This window comes from Peromyscus eremicus, chromosome 7 (genome assembly GCF_949786415.1).
Source record: "Peromyscus eremicus chromosome 7, PerEre_H2_v1, whole genome shotgun sequence".
Lineage (NCBI taxonomy): Eukaryota > Metazoa > Chordata > Mammalia > Rodentia > Cricetidae > Peromyscus > Peromyscus eremicus.
The window spans coordinates 2,046,034-2,063,504 of NC_081422.1; the positions used below are offsets into that span (position 1 = coordinate 2,046,034).

Sequence of the window (17,471 nt, forward strand, 5' to 3'; positions counted from 1 at the left end):
ACTGCTGCTTGAAGCCTGAAAGCTTAACCAGCCAAAATGCTTAACCAGCCAAATGCTTCTAGTTTCTGGTCTTCACGCCTTATATATCTTTCAGTTTTTGCCATCGCTCCCTAGGATTAAAGGCTCACTTCTTGGGATTAAAGGCGTGTGTCACCATGCCTGGCTGTTTCCAATGTGGCCTTGAACTCACAGAGATCCAGAGGGATTTCTGCCTCTGGAGTGCTAGGATTAAAGGTGTGAGTGCCACCATTTTCTATCCTTTATATCTAGTGGGTGTTCTGTCTCTGACCCCAGATAAGTTTATTAGGGTGCACAATATTTTGAGGAACACAATACCACCACACCTAATAGTGTAATAACTGGGGGTTGAGCATCCCTTCTCTCTTAAAAACCTCTTTTGCTTGGGGCTAGCAAAATGACGAGGTCTGGAGTTTAGTTCCCAGAACTTCCTGTGATTCTACATCAGGGGATCTGTGATGCCCTCTTCTGGACATGTTGGGTGCTGCACTCACATAGACATGTCTTTACATATGTATACTTAAATGTAGAAATAAAATCTTTAAAGAAGAAAGATAGCCTTTGGCCACTTGGGAAAATATTTTCCTTTACCCAACCCCCTTCATTTCAGTGTTCCTCTATCTCATCTTTCATTAATTTGTGAATTCTCTTCCACTTTCAAAGAAAATAAGGTCAAAGCAAAACAAATGTGTGAATAAGTTTTTTCTTATTTCACAGATAGCAATTTAGTGTTTTCCTTTTATCTGAGATAAAATTTATGTTTTTTATCTCTTCTAATAACATCATAATCATTGCATAAAATAGCTCTCTTGAAAAAGGCTCATTTGCTTAGGGAATATGTAAGTAAATCACCTATCCTATTTGCTTTTGATTTTACAAATAATAAGACTGCAGTTTTCACTACTGTCTGAGACCAAAACTCTTTTGTGCATGAAAACATGCCCTTTGGAATCATAATATAAAAAAACAAAAACAGGCAAACAAACAAACAAAAAAAACCCCACAAAGCTGATCAGTCCAGTTTGTCTCTCAGATTGTCCAAGGTATCACTTTTAGTTTGGGTTTTATTTCTGTTACTACTGCCTTGGCAATATAAGTTGGGGTATTCTGTTTTCTGAGAATAAAAATCTTGTGTGTTTTCATTGATTCTGACTTAATGTGTAAGGTTGTGCTTAAGCACCGACAAATAAATATTGAACAACTACTGTGCCTTAGGAAATAAACTGAATGGGTGTCATATAGGTGGGAAAGCCAAGTGACACACAGATAACACATGCAGGAATCAGAAATGAATACAATACTTTTGAGACTGGCATTTTCAATGAGTTATGGTGCTGACTGTAGCAAGGTTCTCTTTAGGTCTCCTCACAGTAGTCACTGCATATTGATTGCCTAGCTTATGGAGCACCTGAGAAGTTTTTGTCTGAAATATTGAGTTTTACTAAATCTCGATCTTTTGTGTTCAGTAACTGGGCTCTTACACTAAGTGGAATCAAATATTTTAAACTTAAAATTGTGTCTGAAGTATTATTGTGTGTATATGATGAGTGTGTGTGTGTGTGTGTGTGTGTGTGTGTGTGTGTGTGTGAGAGAGAGAGAGAGAGAGAGAGAGAGAGAGAGAGAGAGAGAGAGAGAGAGAGAGAGAGAGAGTACATGCATGCCACAGTGCATGTATGAAGGCCAGAGGACAACTCTGAGGAGTCAGTTCTCTCTTTCTACCCTTATATGGATTGTCATCAGTCTTGCATGGCAAGCACCTTTACCCACTGAGCTTTCCGGCCTTAACTTTCACATGTTTTAAAATCACATTTCTATATTTAATAACAATTCAGCTACTAAGACTCCGGAGCAGTTCCAAAATTATTCTTTTCTTTTTCCCAAAATTACTTTATACTGTAAAAAAAATCTTTAAAATAGCACAAATCCACTCCAAGCTTAAATGAAAGCTATTAAGTATATCTGAATACTAAGCTTAATTCTTGTTCTGAAGTGCTTAATATTCTAGCTAAGTAAATTGTGCTATAGAGTTATAGTTAACCTGCCCACCTGATAAGAAAATGTCAAATCTCCTTGGGCAATAAGTACTCTTGTTACCGCCAGTACTACTTCTCTTCATAACATACTAAATAAAATTTTCTTTGTTTTTGCATGGTCTTTAAAAAAAGAAAAGAAAGGAAAAGCTGGGTATGGTGACACATGCCTTTAATCCCAGCATTTGGGAGGCAGAAGCAGGTGGATTTCTATGAGTTCGAGGCCAGTCTGGTCTACAGTGCAGGTTCCAGGACAGCCAAGGCAATGCAGAGAAACCCTATCTTGAAAAACCAAAAAGAGAAAATTTATTAAATATTTTATGTGTATTTCTTTTTAGCTATTTTCCTCAGTGGCATTGAAAATATCATGAGGTCAGCCTTCAGTTTCATTTTAACCCACTCTATACCAAATTTATATCCCAGGGACTCTTAAGGAGAAAATGAGTTTTTCTGCATCAATTTAATTAAATCAATTCAATTAGTTCTTTCATTCAACAAATATTTATTAAGCACCTACAATATGCCAGGCACTGTGCTGGGTGCTGGGGATACACTGTGAACGAGATAGACACAGTCCCTGCCCTCAAGGAGCTGACAGTCTAGTAGTTTACAGACAAGTACATAGGCAATTACAATGCAGTATGATGAGTGCCGTGATGGGTAAGAACATTAAGAATGGCACGTAACTCAGCGTCATAGGCAGAGCTAGTGGATAATCATGGAAATCTTCCCAGTACAAATAAAATCGAGTACTGAAGGATGAGTGGCAGTTGGGTAAAGACAGAAGAGCTACAGACTGAAGAAATGGGAGATGCAGTGTTCTGTGTGCTGTGGAGGTCCATTTGCTGGCTGAGAAAGTTGGGTAGGAGTAAGAGAAAAAGACATCAGGGTGGGCCCAGATTGTGAAAGGAATCATTTGCTCAGTAACAGAGAATTAACCTTTCTTGAGGGACAGTGCGTACATGTGTTATACGAATTACATTGTAGCGATGCACAGTTATTAAATGGGAATTATAAGGGCAAAAGGGAAGGAAATCAATCTCCATATTTCTGCCAGAGCTTCCCTGGTGTCACACCCTGTGCCCTCACCAGGCCACCTTGCTGCACAAGCTCTGTCCGCAGGCACTGACAAAAGGCTCTTACCATCACCTCCTCCTGTGAAAACTCAACTCAACCTTCAAGGCCACACTTCAGGAATCATCCTAACTTGTGCTTTCTGCAAAGATTCCTCAGTCTGTGATTTTTATCTGTATCATTGATCTTATTCATCATTTCAAATGAAGCAGATTTTTTGAACCATAAGTGTTTTGTTTTTTTAAAAATAGACATGGTACAATTTTTTTTCCACAATTTCTGGGTAAAAATAAGGATTCAGTTTTCAGCTGTGGTCTACCCCAAATGCCTTCAAAGATTCCAAACGGAAGTATAGGAATGAGGTTGATAGTCCAAGAGACACTGAAGTCTATGCAGCAAAATAGAGTCAAGTAAAATTTCCACACAGGTGTGTTGGTGTCAGAGCAGCCGCTCGCTCCCAGACTCAAAGTCTCCATCTTTGACAACTTGGTCTATTAACAAATGAACCCAAGGTCTGTAAAGGAAGGGAAGCATAGTCTGCAGAAATAATAACCACAAACTACACTTTCTGATATGGCGTATCCCTTGACTTCTATATCTCTCATGGGGTCTTTGAATTTCTCAAATAACTTGCACAATCATAGGGAAAAGATTTAAGTTCTGTTGATAGATACTGTAAGAAAAACTCTTATTTTATTCTTTGGGGTGGGTACAAAAACCACAGTTTTGTACACAGAACAGGATTATAAATTATATTGATAACATGAGTGACCCGTAGTCTTTTTTTAATTCTACATTGCGGATGGATGACTTCATGTCAACATTTTCTTCACTTTTTTCTTTTTGTTCCTGATAGACAAACACAATCTATGTACCAACTTGTGTGACAGAGTGAAGGTTACAGGAAACAAAGTGACCAACAACTTTTACATTAAAAAAGTCTCTGAAGTTTGTTACAGTGATGACATTTATATCAATTATTGCAATGTATTGTTCCCTAAGATGGTTAGAAAAAAGAATTGTGTTGTCCTCTACCGGATTGACTTCAGTTAAAAAGCAAGCATGTTTCAGTATTGTTTTATTTCCAAAGTAACTGTAAATACTTTCTTTAAATTTTGTTGGTTGTTTTCACAGGATTTACATGTTAATTATTTTCTTATCACATTTTAGTGACTGCTTGTCTCAGCTGCAGATTATGCCATCGACTACAAGGATGTTCTGGAGACACAGGCTAGCAGGTTCCTTGATCTCTATTAACTGTTGAATCCCTCGCTGTGGTGACCAAGGCCTTTCTGAGAAAGAACTTCACAGTTGAATGCTCTAAGTGGCCAGTCTGATTAGTTTTAAGTGCGCTCAAGTGAAATTTGTTGCTGTTAATACACCCATCCCAGACACCCCCCACCCACTCGCCCCCAAAAAACTAAATTGTGAGTTTTCCTGATATAAAATCCAAGTCTGAATTTCCGTGCTGAACTCATGCACTGGTTCTGTCCGGCACTCAGAACATCCTTCCTGCTCTCAGCCAAAGGATGGGTTAAGCCAAGACCCACGCTGGGCCTGTCCCTCCGGACTGAATTTCCATCAGTCACCAACACAGTTTAATTAAGGCACTCAATTATATTTTTGGTTTTTATGGTAGGTCCGATGCAATGACAGCCAATGCCGAACTTTGTCTAATTGCAGTTCCTGTGTGTACGGCCTTGGGGCAGTCGGGGGTCAGCACACGGCCGTTTTCTCCCACACTCCCAGTGATGGATAACCTGGCTTTGTTTCTTATGGCTTCAGAAAAAGTCAGCTGGGTTGCATGAAAAGGAAACAGAGAGGATGCCAGGTGTTATGATATTTCTGTTGCTTCAACAAAATGTGGCACATCAAACACCAAAATATCGATAATTAGACATCTGCATTTTTTTCCATGTGCTTTTTGGTCATAGGCAAATTGCTTATACGGGAAAGGAAAGCTCAGACACAACGGGAGATGAATTAATCAGCCTAGAGTTTTAGGTCCTACATATTTAAAAGCTGTTTGTAAGATCATAAAATCTGTTTTTGTGTTTTTTTTTTTTGTTTGTTTTTTTTTTTTTTTTTTTTAGCAAATCTGGGTAGGAAGAACCTTTTCACTTATTGGACTCTATACCCTAGTACTTCCAAAGAAGCTTCAAAACTCTCTTGCATTTGATGGATGTTCTATAAACCACAGTATTTTCTTGCTAGGTATTTTCTTTCTGGTGTAAGGAATGGTTTCTTAAATCATGACAAACTGCTAAACCATAAACACACAAATTTCCTGTTTTCCTTGCACAGACCTATCCACACACTTTCATTCATTCACACGAGTTACAGACATGACTCAGAACACCACAGTTAGTTCATTGTATGCCTGTCAGGAATCAAGGCTCACTTGTAAGATTTATGCTTTAAGGAGGTGCATTGAAAGTAGGCACATCTGACAATGCACAGAATGGAATGGGGTCTTCTGGAGCTGAAGGAAGGGTGGCCAGCTTCTAAATACTCATTGAATCTTTATTTCCTGACTTCTCAGGTAGCAGAAAATAATACTATGTAGAGGAGAAGCCAGCTCTGTGATCGTGTAAATCTGACTACTGTTTACCGTTTACTGCCTCCAAATCCTTCCTAGCAAATAAATCCCAGTGTTAATAAGAGGAAAATATGGTAAAAGCTATGTCCCTACTTCCTTGCAACTCATAATGTATTTGTTTATTGAGAACTCAATTTTATCTAATTCCTTAAGAAATTCCATTCTAGTGTTTGATATGCTCTGGAAATTAAATATTTGGCTGATTTTATATTAATGAAATTCATTATTTTATTAAAAGCTGTTTGGAGTAAAAATGCTTGAAATCATTCACCCTAATGACAACAAAAAGTTGAACTCAAATTGTGTGTATTGACTTAACTATGATTAAAATAAAAGGTGAATCTAACAGTAGTCAAAATGACTGAAGTAAAAATTGAATGTATATTTTCATAATAATGACTTAGGGTGTGACTTTATAGAAACATTAATAGCTTTTGAATTTAGAATAATTTGGCATATGCTGAATATAAGTTGTATAAGATAAAATAATAAGGAAACACAGTGCACATTTTTAAAAATTGTATAGAAACTGAAATTCAATATACCAGCAAGGAAGCTAGAAATGGAAGCATTTATATGTGAAAGAACTGGACTCAGGAGGCAGAGGCAGGTAGATCTCTGAGTTTGAGACCAGCCTGGACGACAGAGTGAGTTCCAGGACAGCCAGGGCTACACAGAGAAACCCTGTCTCAACAAAACAAAACAAAAACAAAAACAAAAAACCACCCAACAAACAAACAAACATGTAAGGACCCGTCCTTCATGGTCCCCATTGGCCATGCCAGTCTCAACTGGGAACTCAGAGGTGGTGGACTGAGCTGCAAGGAATCTTGCTTTGACAAGGGAGACTCTTGTGAGACTCTTAGAGAGTAAGAACTTTGGTATGGTTATAACTAAAAACCCACCAACAGACCAGCATTGTTTGCATCAAGAAAATGTAACAAAAACATTTTATTTAAGAAATATAAGCCAGGATTTGGGATTAGAGTTGCTGCAAAACTTTCTAATGTAATTTTTCCTTTGATGGTTGAGTGTTTTTAGTGGATTTAAAAAATAAGAACCCGTTAGTGGATGCCTAGCTAACACAGTAGCTTTTAGAGGAAATATTTTAGAGCTTAGATTGAATTAATTCAGATGGTGAAGAAAATAGGACACAAAACAGTAAGTTCAAACAAGCCAGTGTGTGTGTGTGTGTGTGTGTGTGTGTGTGTGTGTGTGTGTATGTGTGTGTTGTGAATGTGTGTGTCTCTGTGTCTGTGTGTGTCCACAGAGCCTAGAAAAGGGTATCAGAACCTCTGAAGCTGGGGTAATAGGTGTCTGTTAGCCATCTGATGTAGGCACTGGGAACTGAGTGTTGGTACTGCATTAGAGCCCTCCAAACATCTGAGCATCACTCTGGCCCCTAGCCACATTTCTAAGTAGACCTTCTATTTATTAAGTTTCCAGAGTTTGATTTTGGAGATTCTGGATGGTATCTAAATTAACAACCATTAATTATAGTCAGTAGAGCCCCATCTTTCTTTCTTTTTTTCAAGACAGAGTCTCTGTCCATAGTCAAGCCTAGCCTAAAAATTGCATCATCCTGCTGTGGATATCATTCTGTATAAATAAAACACTGATTGGCCAGTGGTGAGGCAGGAAGTATAGGCGGGACAAGGAGAGAGGAGAATTCTGGGAAGTGGAAGGCTGAGTGGGAGGGAGACTGTCAGGTGCCGTCATGTGAAGATGCTATGCTGGTAAGCCGCGAGCCACGTGGCAAGGTATAGATTTATAGAAATGGGTTAATTTAAGATATAAGAACAGTTAGCAAGAAGCCTGCCACAGCCATACAGTTTGTAAGCAATATAAGTTTCTGTGTTTACTTGATTGGGTCTGAGCTGCTGTGGGACTGGCGGGCGACAGAGATTTGTCCTGACTGTGGGCCAGGCAGGAAAACTCCAGCTACAGCATCCACTTGTCTCAGTGTTTCAAATGCTAGGATTCTAGCCATGACTGGCCATGTCAATCTCTACAAAGTTTTTAAAAGAGAAAAAAAAATCATTTTGACAGTAAAATAAAAATTGTTTACTCTCAAGTCTTTGCTGTAGGTACAAATTATTTTTGTTTACTCTGAATACTACTGTTTTCAAAGTAAAAAATTACCTGACTATGAACGCTTTGTCTATGTTTAAAATATATTTTTTAAATGGTCAAATTTAGCCTTAAAGGCGATAACATATGATGAACTTCAATGACAGGCTTCAACTAAAAAACATTATGATGTAAAAATTCTATGTACCTAACCTGGTACAATTAACAATTTACCACTCTTTTGTAATAAATGGCACTCATTGGTATTTCTTTATAAAATTTTGAATATTGCTTCTCTATCTTGGATTTATCAAATGATTGGAATGAACAAGAAACTCAGTTTTAGTAACACAAAAAATAAGATGCATTATGAAATTGATATCAGAATTCATTCCAAATAACACAGGACAGATCTTTTTCTTCCATTTGGGAAATCTCTCTTCAGCTCAGTAAAAATTAAGATAAAAGCATTGTCTTAATGGCCATCAACCTTGACACAGTCTCAATTTATTTCTGTGAATTTTCAAACAATTTCTCCCAAATTTCCTAACCATATCAGAAAAAGTGCTCATTGTGCTTTTATTAGAGTGAACTGAGGGCTTAGTTTTATATTTTCAGAAAATTGAGGACAAACCAGCTGGGAGCTGTCACTGTCCAAGTGTTTGACCGTAGGTTTCTAGAGGGCAGGGAGAAGCTGCTAAGTCTTCATCATGGGTGGCTTCTTTCTTTCCTTTCAGAAAGCAGCACACATTTCAGAAGTTTCTTTGTCAATAAATATCAAATCAACCGCATTTTCTGGCACAACCTCAGATGTACATATTACTAAACTATATATTTTTGTCTTGACTTTCAGCTACCTCAAGTCCTGGCTGTCTCTTGAGGGCTCAAAAACTCATTTACCATGTAATTAAAACAAATAGCTGGTTCACTAGGCTATTATATGTAATTTTAGAAAATGGTTTTGTTAGAATTCTTTGTTTTGTAGCGTGACTTTAGAAGAGCAATACTAAATTCATTAAGGTCTTATTTTAAAACCACCTTTGATCATTAGAGGAAAGAAGTGGATGTTTAGATTCTGAAAAAGTTAACTTCCATCTGCACTTCCCTGAATGCATATCATTTTTACTGTGACATGAGGGGAGTGTATAAATGTGGTTGATGTGGCTTTTTGAAAAGGAACCAAAGTGGAAAAATGAGAAAATGCATAATAACTGACTGCAATGTTTCATTTTTATAATATATATATATATATATCCAACACCTTGCATGGAGAAGTGCTGGGTTGTCTAGAATGCCTTAGTAATAAGTAACCTTGTATAAGTTGAATCTCATTTAATAAATGTGTATCATAGCTCTACTGGGCTGCCTTGAAGACTACTGTTAGATGAACAAACAATAGGGATTAATGCTTTTAAATATAGAAAGATGACTAGCAAATGGAATACATGTTAGATTAGGAGCTAAAATTCATGCAGTCCTTACTATGTGGTGGTTTGTTTATATGTATTATTTCTTTAAAAAACAATGTAACCTTATCAAAACCAGGCAACTCCCTAGATTTTTGATCAATTAAAATATGTTTTGCTCTTATTTTATTAGCATTTATGAGTTGTCATAGAAATTTGGCTGGTCTCTATTTAGGAACGCTTGGATATAATTTAAAATTCCCCTGATTTTGGGGAAATTATACTGTTTACATCATTTTGTGGAGCAATTCTAATTTTTCATATTTCTCATCAATTCAATGCAGATATCTATTAGCAACATAAAGTTTCAAACAGAACATCTGCAGCCAACAAAAATGGAATCACTGTGCACTGAAAATGTCAAAAATAGAAAGCTCTAATCAGAAGCAAGCAATACCACCACTGGACAGACAGGCCACAACACTGCGTTCACAGGATGCATCCCCCACTCACTGGCGTAGGCCCTAAGTCCTACCCCTAAATTTTAATACTTTCGGTTCCATATACGTTGTAACCTTCTCTATAGGTTGCTAAATTGTGGGTATTCTGCGAGGAGGTTGGGTTAAAGGTCTGTGCACTCTTTGCCACCTTCATTCTTTTCGCCTCTGCCCTGGACTTGTAACAGAACTCTATCAAAGCCACCAGCATCGCCAAGCCCAAGCCGCCAACCAGAATGTAGAAGACGCCGGCTACGTTGCTCAGGCTCAAGGCACTCGTCTTGTCCTAGGGAGGATAAAGACACTTCAGTTAACTGTGGGAATGTCACACCCAAAAGGTAAAAGAACACATAAAGTCTAAGTAGCCAAGTAAATGCTTAGTTTAACTGGGAAATATTTACAGGTATAAGTCACTGATGTAGGTTTATAAATGTAAACATAAAGCTTATAGCTCTTGGGAGAAGAAAATTATAATTACCAATAAATTATATATAATTAAACCCAATGAAATCCAAACATTTTATCATTACTAAATATATAATGAAAACTACTATACTTAACCATATATAAGCATTCATGTATTTACATAGGGAGGCAGAAGAGGGCTTATTTAGACTTTGAAAATGTCATGCTCAGAATATGGGGAAGAAAATCTTTGGGCTTTACATCCTTTATAACACAATTTTTAGTGTTTATATTTCTTTTGGATAGTTATCATTACAACATTTCCTAATTAGAACTAAGGGTCTTTAAGTTATCAGTGTCATACTGTATTCATCATTAACTTGTCAAGTATGTGTAAATAATAAAGTATTACAGCATGCATCATTTATTCTTCCAGTATGTCCATAGGGAAAACCTCATGAGCAATATTAATTTTGAATTTTATATACTACTTAGCAATAGTATATGTAATATACTATTGTATATATAATATACAATAAATATATATTATTTAGCAATATGCATAATTTTAGATAATTTTAAAATTTTAATTTAATTTATTTTTTTTTGAGACAGGATCTTATGTAGCCTAGGTTGGCTCACTATGGAGCTGAGGGTAGCTTTGACTCTTGATCCTGCTGTCTCTGCCTCTGAAGTTCTGAGATTACAGATTTATATCACTACTTCTGGCTTTTTGAAGATAATTTTCAATAAAATATATCCAGACTGAGATGCAAACGATTTATGTATGGTCAGATTTATGATTACTTTTACTGATTGAAAATTATAATTCCATTGGCCCTGAAAATGCTTAATAGTAAATATTTTAGGTATATTATTATTCAGAGCCTCACTATATGTATTACTTTATTTTTAGATCTGGGAATAGTCAAACAGATGATTGGAAGATATTAAATTGTAACAATAACTAAAAAATGCCATAAACTGTTAATATGTTTATAATATAACATTATTGCAAAAAAATTTAGGAAGACACCCTGAAAGGTGTTCTATGGCCATCATCTATCCCATAATACCTTGCATGCAAAATCTGGTTCAAGTTCTTCAGTAGTTATATTAGAAGAGTATTTAATTCAAGTGATGCATTTATATATTTATCTCTCTCTTTATATATGTATTTGTCTGCTTGGTCATGTTATTTTAAGATAACATGGTGTTAAATATGTGTGTTTATCTTACTTTACAGCAGGACACAATGTGGAAGTTTCATTATATGGCCAAGCTTGTCTCACCCCACTCTGTTTCTAAGGCAGATGGAAATGAATAACTGTGTGTAAGGTTTGAAAAGTGCCCTGTTAACCTGATTTTGTTTCCTAAAATTAATAGAAACTCTTCAAATGTTAGTCACTTGTTTCAGTGTCTTAGGATAAACACCAACTTGTTTTCTTTGTATAATATGATGCAGAAAAAATTTCAAGAAAAGGTTTAAAAAATCTTCAAATATGACTTAGGAGCAACCATACACACATACGCATGCTCCTGAGTACTGGGGTTAAAGGCATGTGCTGCTATTCCCCAGCCTCTCAAGTATACTTTATTAGTATGTGCAGGTATGCTGAATCACTGATAAACTTGATCTTTTTTTTTCAATTAGAATAAACATGTAAGTTTGTACTCCTCAAACTCAGTATATGTTTCTGCATTGCTTTGTAAAGAATTCGTAAGCAGGGATGGGAGAAGAGGTCAGTGGTTAAGAGCACTGTCTGTTTTTCACCCACATGGCAGCTCACAACTGTCTGTAACTCTAGTTCCAGGGTATCCACTGCTATGTTTTGGCCTCTGAGAATGCAGAAACATACATGCAAGCAAAACACTCATACACATAAAATAGAAATAAATAAATCTTTAAAAATGAATTCAAGAGCAAAAGATCTTAGAACTTGTGGATATGTACTGTTAACACTGAGTTTTGAAATAATTTCTATTGAGATAATAGATCTGGAAGTTCTTCTTATTGATCTGTCAGGCCAGAAATGTGATAGGCCTCTTTGAACTAAAGCAGAATGCTTGACAGTGTGGTGACATGACCCTGAATTTTGTTTAACATATTTACCTTTTTTTTTTCTGAATAATTGCTGGTCAATTTTTCATTTCCTGTTTTGAGAACCAACTTTTAAAATACACATTTCATGGTCTCTTTATCCAAAACCTAACTGACAAAAATTAATGGTAAATAAGTTTGAGACTCATATAGATAATTCTGTTATTACATATATATATAATAATTCATATATAAGAGGTAATCTTAGTTTATTTTAAATCTTTACTACTAGGGAGCAGTTTATTGTCTATGGACAGTCTCTGTGGATGAAATTTATGGCATTAAGTTTTAATTTAGGCAATGGCTAGATGGACAGAAAAGTTCAGTGTTTAAGGATTCATAAGCTTTGGACAATTGCTCCCAGTTACTGTTTGTTTTATACACAAGAAGAGGCCCCAAACTGCAATGACTGACCTTGCTTCCCGAGTCCTTGGGTCCACATTCACCTTTATCGTACCACCATTTGTTTTTCAGCTTGTCTAAGACGCCTGCCTCACTGAGTTTCAAAACGGCAAGGTTTACAGGAGTTCTTCACGTGGAAAATAACATAAATAACATTATATATGTTATTTTATGTTATTCAAGTAAAACTACATTAGAATCGCATGGCAAAGTGACGGAGCAAAGGCCACAGTAGGCTGTATGTCTTGAACTGTAGGCCCAGGTTTAGAATTAGACATAAAACTGGGGCCTGCTCCATCGCTTTATGTAACAGGCACATACTGCTAGGGAGGATTTTTAAATAAAAATATATGCAATTACTGTGAACACAAAACTATTGGCCTGGTTGGGCTTCACAAACAGTTGTAATTCCCCCCCCCCCATGTGGCAAGCGATTGGAACCAAGAAACATCTTACTTTTCTCCTTATAGTGAATAGAGATGACATCAAGTTAAGTAGAAGCTATAGCCATACACTATGATTTAGCTAGTGAGTCTTACTTACTTCCTAAGAGTATGTGTATGGTATCTGTCAATAAATTGACTCCATAGTAAGTTCATACAAGGAGAATGGTGTCTCCAGTATTGTTGATCAAGGGCCATTTTAGGTGTGGAAGGTCTTTACAAGATAAATATGCAAATTACTATTTTTAGTATAAGCCTACACTTGCATTTTCCTTCTGAATTGAAGCATTGAGCCTAAATGACATCACCATAAGCAATCATCTGCCTTGAGTCTACTATATTAACATAATTAAAGTACATAATTAAGTGACTACAATTTAAAATTATTACAAATAAATTAATATTTTATAACATATTTGTCTGCCATCTTTGATTCCTTCAATGTTAAATGTTATATAGAATGTCTCAGAGAGGAAGACTTCAGTCAACATTGGTAGTTGAAAACACTATAAGGATTCTCCTAGTTTTTCCTTCTCATGAGGAAGGAGGAAAGCAAAGAGAATGAGTGGACAATAGTAATTCTTGGGGTCTTGTCTTGATAAATATTACTGGCTGGTGGTTTTTGCTTCCTTTTGCTGGAGATGGTCTGAGTTCCTCTGGACATCTTTAAAGTTGTCGCTCTCATTTTGCCTTACCATACTGGTGTCCTGTGCTTTACTTCTGAGAAATGCTAAACACATTTGATGAAACGTAGCGTGCATTTACTTCCTCACCAAGAGATTAATTCATTTACTCAGTATAAAACTGGGCAATGCGCCGGGCGGTGGTGGCGCACGCCTTTAATCCCAGCACTCGGGAGGCAGAGCCAGGCGGATCTCTGTGAGTTCGAGGCCAGCCTGGGCTACCAAGTGAGTTCCAGGAAAGGCGCAAAGCTACATAGAGAAACCTTGTCTCGAAAAACCAAAAAAAAAAAAAAAAAAAAAAAAAAAAAAAAAAAAAAAAAAAAACTGGGCAATGCATTGATATGCATGATGGTGGTAGCTGTCCTAGTTAGTATTTTGTCATTTTGACACATCTGGGAAGGGAACCTTAACTGAGAAAATCTGCCTCCATCAGATTGCCTTTAGGCAAATTTGCAGGACATTTTATTGAATGGTAATTGATGGGTCCAGCCTACTATAGATAGTGCCACCCTGGACAGATGGTCCTGGGTTGTATAATAAAGCAGACTGAGCAAGCCTGGAGATGCAAACCAGTGAGCTGCACCCCTCCATGGCCTCTGCTTCAGTTCCTGCCTCTGAGTTCCTGTCCTGGCTTCCCTTCATGTAGATTGTGACTTAGGAGATTTAAAGATGAAGGAAACTTTTTTCTTCCAAGTTGTATTTGGTCATGGTCTTTATTACAGCACTAGAACCTGAACAATTACTGTGAATAAGAAACTATGGAAAATACTTTATATCTTTATTCCTGTTACTCCCATTTAATAAATGAATATTCTAAGACAGAGAGATTTTAACAGTTATTTAGCAGTTATATAGCAGGGAATTATTCAAACTTGGACTTGTGATAGTCTGGTTTCATAGCTTTTGCACTTAAAAATATAGCAAAGACTCAGAAACTAGATTTCTAGTTCATTAAAATTTCTTGTTAGGAGTTATAATAAAAACAATTTCCCCCCGGTGTTAGTTTATTTTGTTCATATAGAGTCTGAATACAAATGCATGTCTTTGAATTGATGTTATTAGCTGGGTGGTGGTGGTACACGCTTTTAATACCAGCACTCAGGAGGCAGAGGCAGGCAGATCTCTGTGAGTTTGAGGTCAGCCTAGTGTACAGAGTGAGATCCAGGATAGGCACCAAAACTACACAGAGAAACCTTGTCTCGAAAAACAAAACAAAACAAACAAACAAAAAAAGATTTTACTATAACGTAGGTTTATTATTCCACTGAAGAAATAATCTGTATTTTCCATGATCCTGAAGGTTTAGTTGCTTTGTGTTTAAAAATCTGCAATAATTTAACCATTTATTAAAAGATTTGTTTGAGTATAGGCTTGTTTGGGGTGCTAAAATAAGATAAATTGATCTAGACATTATTGTCAATAAAGCTCCATTTCTATGCACAGAGAGGCTCCCCATATCCGAATTCAGTCCTCTCAATTCCTTGATAATAAAGGTGTGCAACTCATCCATCTTCCTGAAGCAGTACTTACCGTAATAAGATCTGATTCAGACTAGGTGACTTATAAAGCTGTCACAATTTAATTATTTAGAGTCAAGAGCAAGCTTTCTTCTTGGAATTGATACTATAAAGGACTTGTGTGTATTGAAATTTGTGTTACCCGGGAGATTCTTTAGTGTGTGGGGTTAAGCAATTCTCCTGCCCCAATCTCACCATAATTGGTATTATAAAGTTTAGGCCCTCAGGTTAACTTTCCAAAGCCTAAACAAACCCAATACATGATAGGCAATTTATATTAGACTACAATGCCTTTTTTGAATGGGTTGGACTAAGGAGTGTTTGGATATTAAAAAAAAACAGATGAGGCATATGAAAATATTATATTTCAACTTTCTTCTAGAAGAGAAAGTTAATGGCAACGTTTGTGGATTATCACTTATCACTTGTTACATGTCCTTTGCTTCTTTGTGTATGGTTCCCCTCTACTCCCTTTCTCTTTCCCTCACCTCTTTGTATCTTTTGCTACCCACCCCAATAGCTTGGTTTTAGAGGGTGAGAGTACATTGACAATCCAGATATGAGATATTTATTATTTACTATACTTAACATTCAACCAGAGGAAGTGCACACATTAAACAAAGAATATGATACTTGAAGAGTCCTTTCAAAGAGATGTATATCTAGTGGTTTCTTGTCTATCACAGTTACTCTGTTTCTGAATAAATTTTTTCTAAGCTAGTATCTTAGTCTCGTGTTCATTTTCATGATTTTAGTATCAAGGAATAAGTGGTTTATAAGTATAAAATTTATTAAAGTCAGGAATCCCAAATGTCAAATCAGAACCCGGGAATTATGTGCTGGATTATAATTTTAGGGAATACATAATTTAAGGATTACATATACTAAGTGATTTTTATGAACATTCACATCTATGTGTATGGATATATCTATATTTAAGAGAATAAGGGACAAAAAATAGAAAAGATGTTTACTGTGTAGCTGTTATTAGTACTATGATGCTAGGTATAGGCATTGGCAAAAATCTCAAAGTCAAGGTTTTAAAACCTCATACAGATATTGGCTTGTACTTAAACTAAGCCACAGTAGAATAATCAAAGGGAAAATATATTTTACACATTGTAATCCGTATTTTCATTGGCTTCTTGTCAATGAATGTAGGTTTGTTATTTCACTCACAAGGATGGGTATAAATTTTTATGATGACTAAAAATAATTTTAAAGTAATATTAGCATTAGGAAAGGATTTTCAAACAAATTATTTTGCTTGAACATGATTTCTCATCTGCTGTTTTTCCTGGAAGATGAAAAATCCTTTCTTTCATAACTCTTGTTGAATTTTTATGGCCAAAGGTTATGTTGGAAATGATTGTCGGATACTGATTTCTGCATAGCCATAGTCCACGACAGCAAAGGTGCAACAGGGCCTCTGAGTGGTTCTGCTGCTGATTGTCTTAAATTGTGAGTTCTTTGAGGGAAAAAAGTGAAAAATGTCTCTTTTTCTATCCATGTGCTGACACACTGTTCAATTAAACCAGAAGTGTAATATTTGCCAGCTGAATGGAAGCTAGGGATCTGAATTATCCCATACCCCATCCAGTTATAATCCTGCAAATGGCAGGTAAATCAATTGTTTCCTCATAGGAATGTTTTCATGTGTGGTACAGGCTTTGGTTATGACCCCCTAAAACATCAAAATCAAATAAGCCAATTTTTGGATGTCTCATGTGGAGCTCTCTGTAGATTTGTCTTTTATGTCTGCAGTTTATACCCTAACCAAGGCCCTAGAGTCTGCTGTCTTCTTCATTCAGCACTTTTACTCCTGATTTTACCTCTTTTGAGGAAGATCAAGCAGAATGGTAGAGGAAAAGTAAGTCTAAAAAGATCATTAATCATCTGAAGATGATACAAGGTGACTTTTAAAGGAATAAGTACTTGGTGGTAATTTCTCTGACCTAAGTTACATCAGGGCATTAAATATCTCTTACCATTAACCATGGTAAATATCTCTTACCTTCACGCTAAGGCATTATTAACTTTGAGACTTCAATCACCTATTCTTTTGGTGACAAGCCTTGCATGTATATGGAAACTAAGCTCCTAAGGGAAAACAGAACATACTATAATTTCATTTTAAGTGAGCATTTTATGTTAAATTTTAAAATATTTTGCAAAGTTCTCCATCAAGACTTAAAATAATGGTTTAAAACACAATTTTCTCATTCT

General features: G+C 36.2%; 1 protein-coding gene across 1 annotated transcript in view; it reads right to left on the reverse strand.

The window, feature by feature from the left end:
• Positions 1 to 3,454: 3,454 nt before the first annotated feature.
• Gria4 (glutamate ionotropic receptor AMPA type subunit 4) overlaps positions 3,455 to 17,471 on the reverse strand; it is a 388,873-nt gene continuing 374,856 nt past the window's right edge. Inside the window, exons 15-17 of the mRNA XM_059267271.1 lie at positions 12,615 to 12,729; positions 9,846 to 9,980; positions 3,455 to 4,917 (exon numbers count right to left, since the gene is read on the reverse strand). Coding sequence (XP_059123254.1) covers positions 4,753 to 4,917; positions 9,846 to 9,980; positions 12,615 to 12,729 — 415 coding nt within the window. The 3' untranslated portion in view covers positions 3,455 to 4,752. The remainder of the gene's footprint in view (positions 4,918 to 9,845; positions 9,981 to 12,614; positions 12,730 to 17,471) is intronic.